The 16,358-nt window shown below is 34.1% G+C and overlaps 1 protein-coding gene across 3 annotated transcripts in view; it reads right to left on the bottom strand.

Moving 5' to 3' along the window:
* LOC128861111 (T-cell activation Rho GTPase-activating protein) overlaps positions 1-16,358 on the bottom strand; it is an 80,725-nt gene that overhangs the window by 323 nt on the left and 64,044 nt on the right. Inside the window, exon 7 of one of the 3 annotated variants that reach the window (XM_054099013.1) lies at positions 14,590-15,829. The exons of 1 other annotated variant lie outside the window; for it this stretch is intronic. In XM_054099013.1, the coding sequence (XP_053954988.1) occupies positions 15,075-15,829 (755 nt within the window). In that variant the 3' untranslated portion in view covers positions 14,590-15,074. Of the gene's footprint in view, positions 1-14,589; positions 15,830-16,358 lie in introns of those variants that run through there. One more of the 3 variants, XM_054099015.1, reaches the window with a different exon arrangement.

Below are 16,358 nucleotides of genomic sequence, written 5' to 3'. Positions count from 1 at the left end.
AAGTTGAAAAACTAATTAGCCTCTAATGTGTTCCTTTAAAATTTGTACAAATGCTATATATGTATGCATAATAAAGTTTAAGATGAAAATATCAACTAAGTATACATATACTAAAATCTCAATTTCAGAATACTATATTAAGGGGTGCCGGTGGTCTAGAGCTCGAAAAGTTAGAGTATTTTTAGCATTTTTTTTTCACAATAAAAAAATCAAAAACGATATTTAAATTTTTTAGACTTTACATACAAAACTGAATTTTTTTTTTTTTTTTTTTTTAATTTTAATAATTTTAAAAGTGGCGCTGAAGTTGACCCTTCCGAAAAATTGGACCTGGACGGTGTTGTCCATTTTGGCTCTTCTATTTATCTGAAACACAAAAACCAAAAAAAATTATTAATCAGCATGACTGTAGCTATGTCCCGCTACTAGAATTAAAAAAATAAAAGAAAATTTGACAAAATGGCGCGGTTTTGAATTTTACACTCTAAATATATGTTTTTTTTTTTTTTTGTATTTTAATAAAAAAAATACGAAATAATTGAAATCATAGTACGGACGATACCCATTTATGCTGTGAACAACATGTTAAACGATTCGGTTGAATATTTTTTTTTTTTTTTGACAAAACCAAGCCGAAAAAAGTAGTTTTGAGATATTTGAGTTTAAAGTTTTGAGAGTGGATATTTTCCATTGATTCCGCCGCGTCACGAATCTGACTCTACCTGCTAAAACGGCTGTAGAGTCGAAAATACTGGGAATATATCCTTCCAAAAATTTGACAGTATATTCTCAAAGGCCTATACTTTCGAAATATTAAAACAAAAAAAAACGATTTTTGAAAATTCTAGACCACCGGGACCCCTTAACTCAGTTATTGTGCACTAATAAATACTTAAGAAAATTTAGATATTACATACTCTAAGTTTATGTAAAAATATGTATGTAAAAAAATGGTATTATATTTATATAATAAAGGATTATATCAATTTGTATGTTTTTCCATAATAAAGTTGTTGTAATATGGCATATAATCTTAGCGGGCGGTATTGTGGGCATTTAGGACCCGTATTACAATGTATACCTAAATCATATGAATGAATCCGCTAGATGGCGCAGCGATTGTGAAAATCTCCAAAAAGTGTTGGCTACACATGAGAAAAAATATATCTACAAAATTAAAATTAAACAGATGCATTTATCATTTGGAAATCGTTCCCACGTCAGTCGGTTGTACGTTATCGGAACGACCCGGACCCGAACTGCCACTCCAGCAGCATTCTCCGTACATGTATCGGGAATATTTCTGCTGCTACAACAACCGCATTTGAAAATATTTGGAAAAGAGCCTTTATGAGCCAATTTGCTGCATATTCAATAAAATACAAGGTGGGGCACTATTAAGGCCGGCGGGCCAATTAGATGTCTAAATTCAGTAGTTTTCGCGAAGCGTTGTAGGATGAGAAAAAAAACAATTAGCCAAATGAAGTTTTGGGGATAGTTTAATATATATTTGAACTAAAAAAAAAATTTGTACAATCTCCAACAATATATTGTAAGCCGAGTTATCAATAGATTCCCAGAGCGCCTGTATCCAACTTTTGTACAAGATACAACTTGCAATTTTCATCTGAAAACAAAAAAAAAAAAGATTATTAATTTTGATGTAATTATCTTCGATGTGAACTAAGAAACACGTAAAATTCGAATTTTTGGGGAAGGTAGAAAAAAAAAAAGGTTTTTCAAGGAAAAAAAAACTCTTCAACTGGGTAAAAAAGTCGCTTAAAAAAGTTTTTGGATGTTTTTTAGTTCACAAGGGGCGCCACAAGGGGCGGTCGTCTCTTCTTCGTCTAGACAACTTCTTCAGAAGTCATGTGTTTGCACACCCATTCACTGGGCGTGCCTACCGATTAGGTAGTGCCCCTTAATAACTGAAATTAGTGTGTTAAGAGTATACTTATCTCTTCTTAGTAGAAGTTCCGTGCGATTAGCATCGAGGGTCGCTCACGGCTGTTGGGCGATTTTGCAAGTGGCTTCATTCCGCCATCTTTCATTCGCTACTCTTACTATTTCTTCGAGGATACTACAGGGTTAAATAGTTAAATAAACATAAAATTATCTCCATATATGACATATTATTTTGGGGAAAAAGATCAATTCTTTTCCTTGGCTGCAGTAAGCGATATCTCGTAAAGTATCGATCAAACAATTTAAAGTTTATGCTCGTTATCAAGTTGACATTTCACACTATACAAATTCTTTTGCTATTTGCAGTTGGGCTAGCCCATATTATATATATATAAAGGGTTTTCCAATAACAGGTGTTACAGGTGAATAGATTCCGCTATCGAGAGATGATTTACGATTTTGGCCGGCATTTGATGGTATTGGATCTGGAGACAACGTTTATTTTCAACAAGGCGGCGCTACGTGCCACACAAGCAACGAAACCATTGATCTTTTACGGGGAAAAGTTTCCGGACCGTGTTATCTCTCGAAGAGGGGATCACAATTGGTCACCGAGATCTTGTGATTTAACACCTTGTGACTTTTTTTTGGGGGGCCACGTGAAAGAGAAGGTATACGCCAACAGTTCAGGGTCAATTGAAGACCTCAAAGATGGAATTCGTGAGGCTATCTAGGACATTGGGCAGCCACTTTGCAATTCGGTTATGGAAAATTTCATGAAAAGGATATTGTCCTGTAAGCGTCCTGTAACCGACTTTGACAGAACCGACAGACCGGCAGATATTTTTTAAGACGTGTTTTTTCATGGCAGAAATACCCTCGGAGGTTTGGCATTGCCTGCCGAGGGGCGATCTCTATTAGAAAAAAACTTTTATTTTTTTAATTTGGTGTTTCACGGAAATTCGAACCTATGTTCTCCGTTTTTCCGAATGGTAGTCACGAACCAACCCATTCGGCCACAGCGACCGCCCATATTAAAAGTAAAAAAAAATTATTAAAAAAAATTAAGCAAATAAAATGCGTAATAACGAGCTTCGGCAGAACATGATTTTATTTTGTCCACAATAATTTGTTCCATTTCATCATCGCTGTCACATAAAGAATATTCCATTAGCAACTGTATTGTTGTTGGAATCACAGCTTTCTTCATATTTTCCTTGCTTCTGTCTATATTGCCAAATTAGTTGATAACCATGAAGTAGAAGCATAAAACACAAATGATATCTTCAATGCTTCCGATTTGCATTTCGTAAACTGCAGCAATGGTGACTGAAGGCTGTAGGCAGAAGTACATACATACTTACCTGTATATCATTGACTGATCCCTATTCAATATGTATTCAATTTTATCTAAAATATTTCTACTTAGAAGCTTCCTTAGAAGAAATGGATCACCTTTTTTTTAATTTAGAACTTTGACTCAATTCGCAAATTTTAATTCGTGTTCATTTTTACTTTGCGATGAACTGTTTTTATCACTTGCAAATTCTTACAAGTAAAAATGTAACCAGCAAAACTTTGCAACTTCCCGTCAAAATGAAATCCCATTTTGCTCTCGCACTTTCTCCTACTTTGCAAGTTTTTTGGATATATGAACACCAAAACTTGACAGCAATTGTTACAGCTTTTCACTGCAAGTTTAACTATACTTTCCAGTTAAAATAAATATAAAAAAATTCAACACAGTTCAACTAGCACTTATTAGTACAACATATCTTACTTACCAAATCGTATCGTTGCCTAATGAGGCCGATTGAGTACAACGCCTGCACGAACGTGTGTATTCAAATCAGAACTCGACTGAAAAGGCCCAACCTTCAGCAGTCCAAAAACCACAAGAAGACAACTGACAACTGGCTATGGTACCGGCCACTTACTGCTCAAGTTTAATAAAAAAAGAATCGCAAAGTTGCATTAGAAATTACATAACAATGCAATCACTTTGATTTACATATACATAGCACGAGCTTTTATTTTTTAGAATTTACATTATAATTTACTAATACGTTATATGTACTCATATATACATAGTAAAATTCGAAATTTTAAACTGCAATTGCATTTTTCTTTTTTCTTAAATTTATGTACATATATTGTGAATCATTAACTATACTCTAGCTGCAATAAAACGTACAAATATGATATAGATTTTTTAAAAAAGAGATGGAGAAGTATTCTTCTATTGGATAAAAACTCGTTTGAAATTTCAAACACACTGCAAAAACATCCTCAAATAGGATTTATACAAATACTATATAGTAAAAGCAACAAGTATTCATTCAGTTTAAAACAACTAGTCTGTTAGGGCTGTAAAAAAAAAAACAAATTAAATAGTTCCGAAATTGTACAAAATAGAAGATTCGTAAATTCAGATAAGTTTTGGATAAATTTGGATTTAAATTATACAATTTTGTAGTTTTTAACTAACCAAATTGTTTTCATACACATACACATACATATGTATAATAATTATCATTACCTACATTAGATGCATAAATAATAATTAAATTGGAGTTTGGGGCTTTTTAACTTGCCTACTTAAAGTCATAGTATTTGCTTGCCTTTTTCGCAAGTAGGTGATAACATTGAAAATTTGATTTATTTCACTCATTTACGCTTATATTTTAATCACTCGTATTTATATTATATATAGATGTATGTAAATAGTTTATGTGCATATAATTGGTGCATACATACTTTGTAACAAGTTTGGTCAAGCTATGCCGCTGATTTGTAATGTACAGTACGCACAAAATCACCCGGCTACTGTGGCCCCCACTCAACTGGTTCAATAGTTTAAGGGGTTAGGGGTAGTACAGGTAACCCTCCTATAGCGCGGTACTTCTATAGCGCGATTTCGCTACAACGTGGTTTGCGAATTGCGGAATGTTTCTTATAACGCGACTCCTACAACGCGATTTTTAAGCATTTTTTAAATACATATTCTATAAACTGTATTCTATAAACACACAATTATCAAAAATTACTTGTGTATATGTGTATATCTATTATTCGTAGTCTCATAAAGAAATAATAATATGTTTGTATTATACATATGTACATACTAAAAGTGTTTGAATGTTTGTATGCACCATGGAATTTTGCAAACCGCAATTTTTTCAAACATTTACACACACGTTTTTAGATAAAACAAGGGGTTCCCCGAAAATTAACTCTTGAGCACTGTTGCCAACTCCCTCTGAGTAACGAGAGCTAAAACACCTCAAAAAAAGAGCTAAAAAGAGCTAGAAAATTAAAAAAAAGAGCAAAACAAAGAGCTAAGAGCTAAAAAAAATATTTGAGAGCTAACGAGCAAAAAAAAGAGCTAGATCTAGCTCTGAAAGAGCTAAATTGGCAACAGTGCTCTTGAGAATGTTTTTGGAAATTTGATTTGGTTTAGTCATTCACAGTAAGTCGTGAAGAGGAGTTCAAACAAATTTTAAAACGTTTGTGAAACCATTTTTCGTATAATAATAATTTTGTAAAAATCAAGATAAATAGATTTTATAATCGGTGAGTTTCTGTTAAACTTTTTTTATAACTTAAATTAATTAATTTGTAATTTAGGCCATAAAAATGCCAAAAGCAAAGGAAAACGCATCTTTAAAACGATAGTTTATCACGATTGAAACCAAAATTCAAATTTTGAATCGGATTCAAAATCAAGAGAGAATAGCTGATGTTGCTAGACATTTTAAATTAAACGAGTCCACGATAAGAACCATAAAAAAAACGAAGATAAAATTAGAAATTCGGTATCATCCGGATCATCGGTCCTCGCAAAAATCACTTCTCGGCCAAGGACGAAGATAATAGAAAAAATGGAACAATAGCTAACGGTATGGATAGAAGATATGACGCAAAAGCGGTTGCCTTTGGATGGGAATATAATTAAACAGAAAGCATTAAAAATATTCAATTATTTAAAGGAAACAGGACAATCAACAACCGACGAAGATAACCACCAATTCGTGGCTAGCAAAGGTTGGTTTGAAAAGTTCAAAAAACGGATGCTCTACACAATTTAAAAATTCAGGGTGAAACAGCATCCGCAGATGCTGATGCGGCGAATAAATATCCTGAACAGTTCATAAAAATTATTGAAGAACATGGTTATTTGCCAGATCAAATATTTAACGCTGATGAGACAGGTTTGTGGTGGAAAAAATGCCATCAAGAACTTTTATTTCGAGGAACGAAAGAGGAGCTCCTGGCTTTAAGGTTTCTAAGGACCGAATAACATTGTTACTTTGCAGTAATGCATCTGGTGATTTTATAACAAAACCAATGTTTATTAACAAGTCATTAAATCCACGTTGCATGAAAGGAAACAATAAAAACAAACTTCTAGTGTATTGGAGAGCGAACAAAAAAGCATGGATGACTGCCAAACTATTTAATGATTGGTTCTATCATTGCTTTGTTCCCGACGTAGAAAACTATCTAAAAAAAAAGAACTTGGCATTTAAAGTTTTGCTACTTTTAGATAATGCACCAGCTCATGCAACTGATTTACGTCATCCAAATATTCAAGTTGAGTTTTTACCGCCCAATACTACATCAATATTACAACCTTTAGATCAAGGAATAATATCAACCTTTAAAGCATACTACATACGCAAATCATTTGAATTAATATTAGAGAAGATAGAATCATTGAATATAACGGTCAAAGAAGTCTGGAAACAGTTCTCAATTTTAGATTGCTGTGAAATCGTCGGCAAATCACTCAAAGACATTCGTCAATCAACACTGAGAGCTTGCTGGAAAGCACTTTTGCCAGAGGTTGTAGTACAGGAAACTGTTGTTAATCTCGTTGAGGATGAATATGAAAACGTAGTGAGACTGGCAAACGTAATAAAAGGCGATGGATTTGACGAAATAAATGTGGCTGATATTCGAGAATTAGTTGTGGACGACGAATTAAATGAAGTAGATTTAGCAGCAATGACAAGTGAAGCATTATCGATTGAAGAAAGCTCTGACGACCTCTCTGACACCGAAATTAAAAACTTTTCGCTAAAAAGTGTGGAGAAACTTTTAAATCTGGCGAAGGAGTTGGAAGAGTATGTTTTAGAAAACGATCCTCTAAATAGTAGAGCAGAAATGTTCAAAAGAAATCTTGAACATGATTTATCTGCCTACCAGGAAATCTATAAAGATTTACGAAGTAGGACAAAGCAGACATTAATAAAAGATTTTTTAAGACCAGCAATAATAGCTGAACCGGATCAATGTGATAGTGGGTCAAGCTCGGATTTTGAAATAGGACGACCAAGAGCAAAACGTTTGAAGCAAATTATAATAAGCGAGGACGAGGAAGCGGATTTGTAGAAGGTTGAGATTTAAAATGCTCTGAAATATGTAGATTTGAAAATCCGTGTCTATTTTTCCCAGATTTTATTTTCCTTAGTTTTATGTTATTTAAATAAATGAATTGCTTTTTGCTGGTTAATTAAATGAATTAATTTATGTTATCATATTGAAATAGACAAATAGAAAAATATCTTTGAAAAAATAAATTTTTTTTATTCGATGAAAGGTCTAATATAATTAATTCGGCTGAGAAAACTTTAAAATGTTACTTGCGTGATATTGTTTAAGAAAAGGAAAAATGGAGGAAAAAAAAGTTTCCTACAACGCGATTTTCCTACAACGCGGAGTTTTTCAGGAACCAATTAATCGCGTTGTAGGAGGGTTACCTGTAGTTTAATTACAAGCAAAGTCTTCGCTCAACAATTGTATACGTATGTATAAGTACATATATATACATGTATGTGTGTATATAGTTATTTACATATATGTATGTACATTTATATTATATTATATAATATATTTACATATATAAATATAAACCCGCTATATTCAAGAAACTCTTACATTTAATTTGACATAGCCCTTTTTAAATGTAATTGGTTTTTTTGTTTGATTTTCATAAACTTAACTGAATTTTAATGTATTTTTACTTCTAATTAATATTTGTTTATCATAATATATTCAACTTATTTATCACTGCATGAAAAAAGAAAATAATTTCAATTTAAAAAAACGTACGTACAAAGCGGCCCAAAATTAATCATCCAATTTTTTGAATAACTTTTGACGTGATAACGTCTTACGTGCACTCACGAAAAAATGTGTCGTTACCTTGCTCATTTGTCGTTACCTTGCTCATTGCCGTTACCTTGAATGAACTGCAAGCGAAAGCGCGGAACGAACGACAAAGCAAACACAGCAAACGAACGGCAACGTTCGACATCTTGCTCTCTCCTACTTAAGTGAGCGTATATATGTATGTATATGCGCATATGTACATATATAAATTCACGTATTTGTATTTGCATATGCCTTCTTATTGATTATTATTAATTTGATTTACTTGAAGAATTTAAAACAAAACCAAGTTTGTTAATAATACCTGTTGTTTTAATGTTATTATTATTAATTTTTTTATTATATATGAAGGAAAAAATTTATGATAATATTTACCATATACCTTATAAGATATGTTGTATACTAATATATGTATATAAACATGTATATACATATACAATTTCGCGCAATTTTCAAAAAGAACAAATCTATATGTAAAGATGCATACAAATCATATGGACATATCAAATATACGAATCTATTCCGTACGCAAGCAAATGTAAGCTAATGTGCTTGATCTGCAAGCGAGAGCGCGGAACGAACGACAAAGAGCACAATCGGCCCCCGCGTTCGGAAACGTTCGACATCTGGCTCTGTCCTACTTGAGTGAGCATATACATATATGTATGTATATGTATGTATATGCGCATTTGTATTTAAATTCACATATTTGTATTTGCATATGCCTTCTTCCTGTGTGCATGGTAATGAACCATTTCTCTGTTAAGAATAGGACGATGATAGAAAAAGTAGGAAATGAAAGGGAGTGTTTCGAGTGTAAAGTGTCTTGAAAAAGGCAAATCGATGATGGTGCCTCTTAGTGTTGTTGACTTATTAACGTCTGATGCACAATCGAAATTGAAGATATCTTTCATGAATTTGATAAATGTTTCGTCATTTTCCACGTTTGTGTAAATGTAACTTGACCTATTCCATTGCAATTCCATTTACCTCCTCCTCTATATCCATACAAAATATCTATCAAACAAATAAAATTAAAATTTTGTTTTGAAAATTGCAACCATTCCATCAATATTTTCTTATGACGTTGTCACGTTAAACTATCGTCAGTAAACCGACTTTACAGACAACCTCTTTTTTTTACTAAATCAAGAAAAACATGATTTTGAGCGATGGAAATCTTTACATGGTCCGGCACTCGACGTGTAACCAACTTCAGACCGCTCGCGCAGCGCATGCACGGGCATCAGCTGTTTGTTAGTTGGCTAAATAGCAGTTCAAAGTATTGTTTACAAGCGTGCGAAAGCATTTCGCCGAGAGTAAGCGCGAAAAAAGAAAATCAGTAGTGAGTTTCAAACGTAATAGTGTGATTGCATTGTATTTGGCTGAAAAATCACAACAAGCGATTGTTCGTGAACTCGAGCACTTTAAAGTAAATAAAGTTTTTATTTATCGCACCATTACTCGTTAGCATCGGTTTTACTGGTAGCATCGTGAAACGTAATGGAGGTGGGCATCAAAACACTGCAACGTCACGTGAAATGGTTCAAAATGTGAAGAAGCGACTTGAGTGAAAACCCCGACGAAGTGTCAATCAAATGGCGAAAGAACTGAAAATATCTGTCTGTAGCATCCGCCGCATATTGAAAAACTACCTCAAAGTCAAGTCTTACAAGATCCAAAAGGCGCATGATCTCACACCAAAGCAGGAACAAGTCAGACTTGAGAGAGCGAAGGAGTTGCAATTCGTAAACTCCCAAAACAATAGGGTTTATTTAAACGACCGTTCATACGAGAATTTGAGTCATCGATTGGCCACCAGGAGGCAGCGCCCGCCACAGGTAATGGTTTGGGCCACTGTAACCGCAGATGGGTGCTTTCCAATCATTTTAATCGAGCCTGGCGTCAAGGTATATGCGGGAAAGTATTCTTGAGGTTGTTTTAAAGCCGTGGGCAGACAAACATTTCGGTGGCACACCATGGACGTTTCAACAGGACTCGGCACCGTCTCACAGAGCTCGAGTGAACCAAGAATGGCTAAAAACCACGATCCGAAATTCATGACGTCCACCCAATGGCTCTTAAATTCATCAGACGCGAATCCGATGGATTATTCTCTTCGGGCCATTTTGTAGAGCAAGGTCCGAGCTAAAAGATTCACCAGTCTCGAGACGCTGAAAAAAGCCATTGTCCGCGAGTGGGCAATACCTGCAAGTCACATTCGGGCAGCTTGCGATTCATTTCTGGACGGTCTCAAGGCCATAGTCAAGGCAAAAGGTAGTCATATCGAGCAAAAGTAAATTGATTCTTAATTTTGTATTTTTTTTTTTCAAACTCTGTAGTATGGCTATAGACCGAAATGCATGCAGAAAAATAGTGTAGTAAGCTAAGATAATTTAAGAAGATTATTAAACGGATTCGAATGCATGATATTTGTTATTATATACAATTAATTTTATTTACACATACACACACACACATACACCCTTAATAACTGTTTTTATTACATACGTATACGCTGAGCTAAAATTTTTTTAATAATTTTTTCTTAATTAAACATTTTCTTTATTTTAGTTTATATCTGTAGTGATTTATAAATATTTTCACTCGTTTTAGCTGCCACTTTATGTAACTGGGATATATGCAAGCTATTGCTATTCTGAAATTCAATTTTTATACTTTGTATATTTGTATGTATGTACATATGTACGTTTATATGTATACATAGTAGCCCGCCAAAATATTAGAAACGATCTTATCCAAATTTCCAATTAGATACTCATTTTTGTAAAAAAAACCTCTTGCAGGCCGTTGATGATAGAAAAAGTAGGCTGCGCATAAACCCGGTACCGTTACACAGATCTCAGTGAACTTCACAAAATCAAATTTTGACTTGCGTAATTATAGATGGTTTTTTAAGACTTTTATATTTAAATAAAACTTTTTTCTTCATATTATCTTCTTTATATTAACATAACCTTACTTTATATTTTTGCTTGCAAATCTTTGCTATTTTGACATTATTTCATTAGTTATCTCATAGATTTCATCTACATTCACCCCACGAAAAAGTTACACGCAGTCTTTTTTCTATCATTCCTGTGTCCACTCTATTACGCCTTATGTTCGCATTGTTGCAACTGTATAAAAATAATTAGCGAAAACCCTTTTATGAAATATAAAACCAATTTTTAATTGAAAAATATTTTTTTACCCATTTTCTCTTCTCGCTTAGTGAAAAATATGTATGGGCACAAATTAGTCCTTAACCCTTTTGCATCATTCGACGAAATAATCCGCACACAAAAACTCTCTCCTATCACCAAGAACGGAATAGTCCGCAATAAATTATATTGACGTGATAACGTCTTATAATTCGATTTAGCCGGCTGCGCGCACGGAAAAATGTGTCGTTACCTTGCTCATTTGTCGTTACTTTGCTCATTTATCGTTACCTTGGTCATTTGTCGTTACCTTGCTTATTTGACGTTACCTTGCTCATTTGTCGTTACCTTGCTTATTTGTCGTTACCTTGCTCATTGTCGTTACCTTGAATGAACTGCAAGCGACTCCTACTTAAGTGAGCCTATATATGTATGTATATGCACATATGTACATATATAAATTCACGTATTTGTATTTGCATATGCCTTCTTATTGATTATTATTAATTTGATTTACTTGAAGAATTTAAAATTAAACCAAGTTTGTTAATAATACCCTGTGTAAAATGTATGATAATATTTACCATATACCTTATAAGATATGTTGTATACTAATATATGTATATAAACATGTATATACATATACAATTTCGCGCAATTTTCAAAAAGAACAAATCTATATGTAAAGATGCATACAAATCATATGGACATATCAAATATACGAATCTATTCCGTACGCAAGCAAATGTTAGCTAATGTGCTTGATCTGCAAGCGAGAGCGCGGAACGAACGACAAAGAGCACAATCGGCCCCCGCGTTCGGAAACGTTCGACATCTGGCTCTGTCCTACTTGAGTGAGCATATACATATATGTATGTATATGTATGTATATGCGCATTTGTATTTAAATTCACATATTTGTATTTGCATATGCCTTCTTCCTGTGTGCATGGTAATGAACCATTTCTCTGTTAAGAATAGGACGATGATAGAAAAAGTAGGAAATGAAAGGGAGTGTTTCGAGTGTAAAGTGTCTTGAAAAAGGCAAATCGATGATGGCGCCTCTTAGTGTTGTTGACTTATTAACGTCTGATGCACAATCGAAATTGAAGATATCTTTCATGAATTTGATCAATGTTTCGTAATTTTTCACGTTTGTGTAAATGTAGGTAACTTGACCTATTCCATTGCAATTCCATTTACCTCCTCCTCTATATCCATACAAAATATCTATCAAACAAATAAAATTAAAATTTTGTTTTGAAAATTGCAACCCTTACATCAGTATTTTCTTATGACGTTGTCACGTTAAACTATCGTCAGTAAACCAACTTTACAGACAACCTCTTTTTTTATTTTGTTAAAGTTTGAAGAAAATCCAAAATTTTAGTAATCCTGTAACATTCTTAGCTTTTAAGCAACTTGCTTAGGTCAGCGCTTCCAAGTACTTATATATAGGGGAACATTGCATGAATTTTGGTTTTTGGGAAACGCAAACCAAAATGTCACACTAACTTACAACAGCCGATGTCCTTTTTTATATTTTTAGTACATTTATACACTTTTTTTCTTTTTCTTCTTTACACTGAGCACTCTCATAACTCTTTTCATTGCCAATTGTTAACGAAATCTTTTCAGTACTCCCAAATATTCGTACATACGCAACGAGCGACTTGTTTTATGCGCAAGTCGCGAAGTGATTGGTGAATTGAAAGCCACTTTAATAACAAGACTAAATAAAGTTGTTTTATAGTGTTGCAATTGAGAAATTTCGTACTGTAACGAAGATTTCCAACAATAACAATTAAATTTCTCTCGAGATAAATGAAAAGTGAATTAAGATTAATTATCTTGATTTCGTGATTTAGGTCTGTTCATGAAGCAAATAATTTATAACTGTCAAGTTTTGCTGTTCATGTATTCAAAAAACTTGCAAAGTAAGGGAAAGTGAGAAAGTTAGATAAAATTTAATATATATTGAATACGGATCGGCCAATGATATAGATGTATGTACTTCTGTCCAATCCCCGTTGCTGCAGTTTCCGAAACACAAATCGAAGGCATTGAATGTATCCTTTGTGTTTTATGCTTCTATTTCTTGATTATTAATTAATTTGGCAATACACTTATACATAAATTCATAGACAGAAGCAAGGAGAATATGAGGAAAGCCGTGATTCACAACAATAGAGTTGCTAATGGAATGTTCTTCATCTGTTAGCGATAATGAAATGGAACAAATTATTGTGGACAAAATAAAATCATGTGATGCCTAAGCTCGTTATTTTGCATTTTATTTGCTTAATTTTTTTAAAGCAGAGGAAGAGCAGGGCCTCACCTGCAGTTGAAAGATCAGGTGGAAAAGGACGTGGCTTCACTTGGTGTGCAAAATTAGAGCAACGGTGAATGAAATCTTTTTTTTTAATATTATATTTTTACCTATTTGCTCTGATGAAAATAAGTATAATAGATTTTTAATTAAAAAACGCCGATTCAGAAGCAATTTCATATACATACACACATATGCACATGTACGAGTATAGAGAATAAAATATTTACCCTACGATCAAAAAGTACCGAGAATGTTTAATTTAAACGAACCGCGCACATGGGAACCGGTCATATTTTTTTCTTACGTTCGTAGGGCTGTAAGACACACATCTGTCACTATTTATCCGTTTTGAAGTGTTTGAGAGATGCTGTACGTCGCAAACGGCCGGAAATGTGGGCAAACAATTCTTGGATTTTGCATGATGATAACGCGCCGTCGCACCGAGCCCACATTGTGCTGGATTATTTGACCAAACACCAATTAAATACCATCGAGCAAGCACCATATTCACCTGATATGGCCCCGTGCGACTTCTTTTTGTTTCCCAAGTTGAAATTAACACTTCGTGGAAAGAGATTTCAGTCGATTGAGGAGATCAAAGAGAATACGACGAGGGAGCTGAAGGCCATCCCTTCGTCGGCCTACTAGGAGTGCATGGAGGACTGGGTTAAACGTTGGCACATGTGTGTTGCTTCAGATATTTTGAAGGAGATAAAATAAATTTGCCTGAAATTTAACTCTGTTTTGTTTTATTTAAACATTCCCGGTACTTTCTGATTATAGCGTATTCCGGTAAATAATGTGTTATACTCAAACATACATACATACAAATGTATGAATGCAATGACACTTTTGCAATGCTATTTTACAGTTTTTAGTAAATATTTACAGCACTTCTTTCTAACTGTTTCATCAGCAAAATTTATACTATTACGCTCTCAATTACTATCTATGCGTATATATATGTACATATATGCATACATGCATTCAAGTAAATAACTTAACATTTGTTATTTGAGAATTTTCTTAATTTTTCTATGTACATTACAAAATATTGCTACGACTAAATTTATTTAAATTACATTTTATTGTAGATGTATGTACATCACACTTTTTTCGATCCACACACCTAAAATATTCATTTATTATCATTATAGTAATTCCTTTTTAGTTTAGCTTTTTGTTCCTAATTCTGCCACCGAACACCCTGTATATATAAATAATATTTGTATGCATTCTTTCTCTATCGAATTTTATGATACCAAAATTTTTAGGGAAAACTTTTTCATAGCTAATGCATTACTGCCCCTTAATTTTCAAATGCACTTAATTTGGCATTTTCCTATTAAGAATAAACTCCCGTTGCTTACTTCTATTAAATAAGTATCATAGTTTACTTGCACACAATTGCAAAGCACTCTTTCGGTTTAACGAATTATATCGCATGTAATAATTATTTTGATTCAGATACCTTAATTCTGCTATGCTTTTTTTTATTCTCATACACGTGGCGCTTTAAATGTTATAGTTGAAACACCCGCTTCCGTTTGGGCATCATCACTGCTCTGATTTTGTATTGCCATTTTTTGATGATAATGTCCCACTTGTGGCGCACTAACGACGTTTTCCAAATTCCGCGCAATATTATTTATTGTGCCTGTCGTGTATACCAAATTATTGTTGCCGCTTACGTCAGCGAATGTTGGCTCTAGGTTATCGCAGACTTTCATAGTTTCAGTAGTATCCATTAGCATACTATCAAGACCGCGACTCACGACGCAACCGTCGTCTAAACTTCCACCACCCACAACGAGTGCCTCACCTTCCATGCCAGCTAGAAATTGCTGTTTGCGTTCAAGTGAACTGGTGCAGTCTTCCAAGCGATTAAATGGAAATGTTGGTATGAGAATATGTTGACTACTGTCATGTATTGAAGCGACATTGCCGCAACATTCCGCAATGGAATTTCGCACTGATGGTGGTGCTGTAGCAACTGGCAGCATACAACCACTGCCGCCAACTGCGGAAACATTACCGGTGAGGACGCCATTGCTATCCACGACACTGTTGCCACTACCGTTGTTGACTGTGCTACCACTACCCACCTGCTTTTCTCTGTGCCGACGCAATGAGGAACGCAACGGGTATTGTCGTGGCACGTTTAAGCCAATTAAACGTCGAGTGGATGGACGTCGCACGGTTGTGGCAGAATACTGAATGGACTCGGCGCTATTACTCAAACGGATGTTGCCAACTATGAGAGCCGCATAGCCAGCCGCATATGTAAAAACCGTCCCATGCGTGGAATTGGTCAGTTGTTTGACGTGACGTGACGTTTGGGTCGATTTACAGTTGGTGGACATTTACACAGGTTTTGTTTAGGTGGAATAGTCATGGCACGGGAAGTTCGCAAAATAGATAGAAATGGTAAGAAAGAAGGTATTAAGGTATAATTATATTTTATAGGCGAAAAAGCATGGAAAATTTTTTCAAAAACAAAAAAAAAACAATAAGTATAATAATTTTTAGAATACAGTTATTGTCTATATTTGTATTGCATAAAAATGCCGCAAATGGAACAGGCCAATAAAAATAAATGTGAGATTAGCTGATATACTTTTTGCATGTGCATTTTGCTATTGTGTGTGAGTCAGAAATTGTTGGGTTATGGTTAATTTGCTGGTTGTCTAGTCTATATATAGTTTTGTATGCTTCATGAAAGCAGGAGAAGGTTAAAATTATTTAAAAAACGAACACAAATTTTATTAACCCCATAGAAGACA

The sequence above is a fragment of the Anastrepha ludens genome, chromosome 4 (assembly GCF_028408465.1).
Source record: "Anastrepha ludens isolate Willacy chromosome 4, idAnaLude1.1, whole genome shotgun sequence".
In the NCBI taxonomy this organism is placed as follows: domain Eukaryota; kingdom Metazoa; phylum Arthropoda; class Insecta; order Diptera; family Tephritidae; genus Anastrepha; species Anastrepha ludens.
This window is presented reverse-complemented; position numbering and strand designations above follow the sequence as displayed.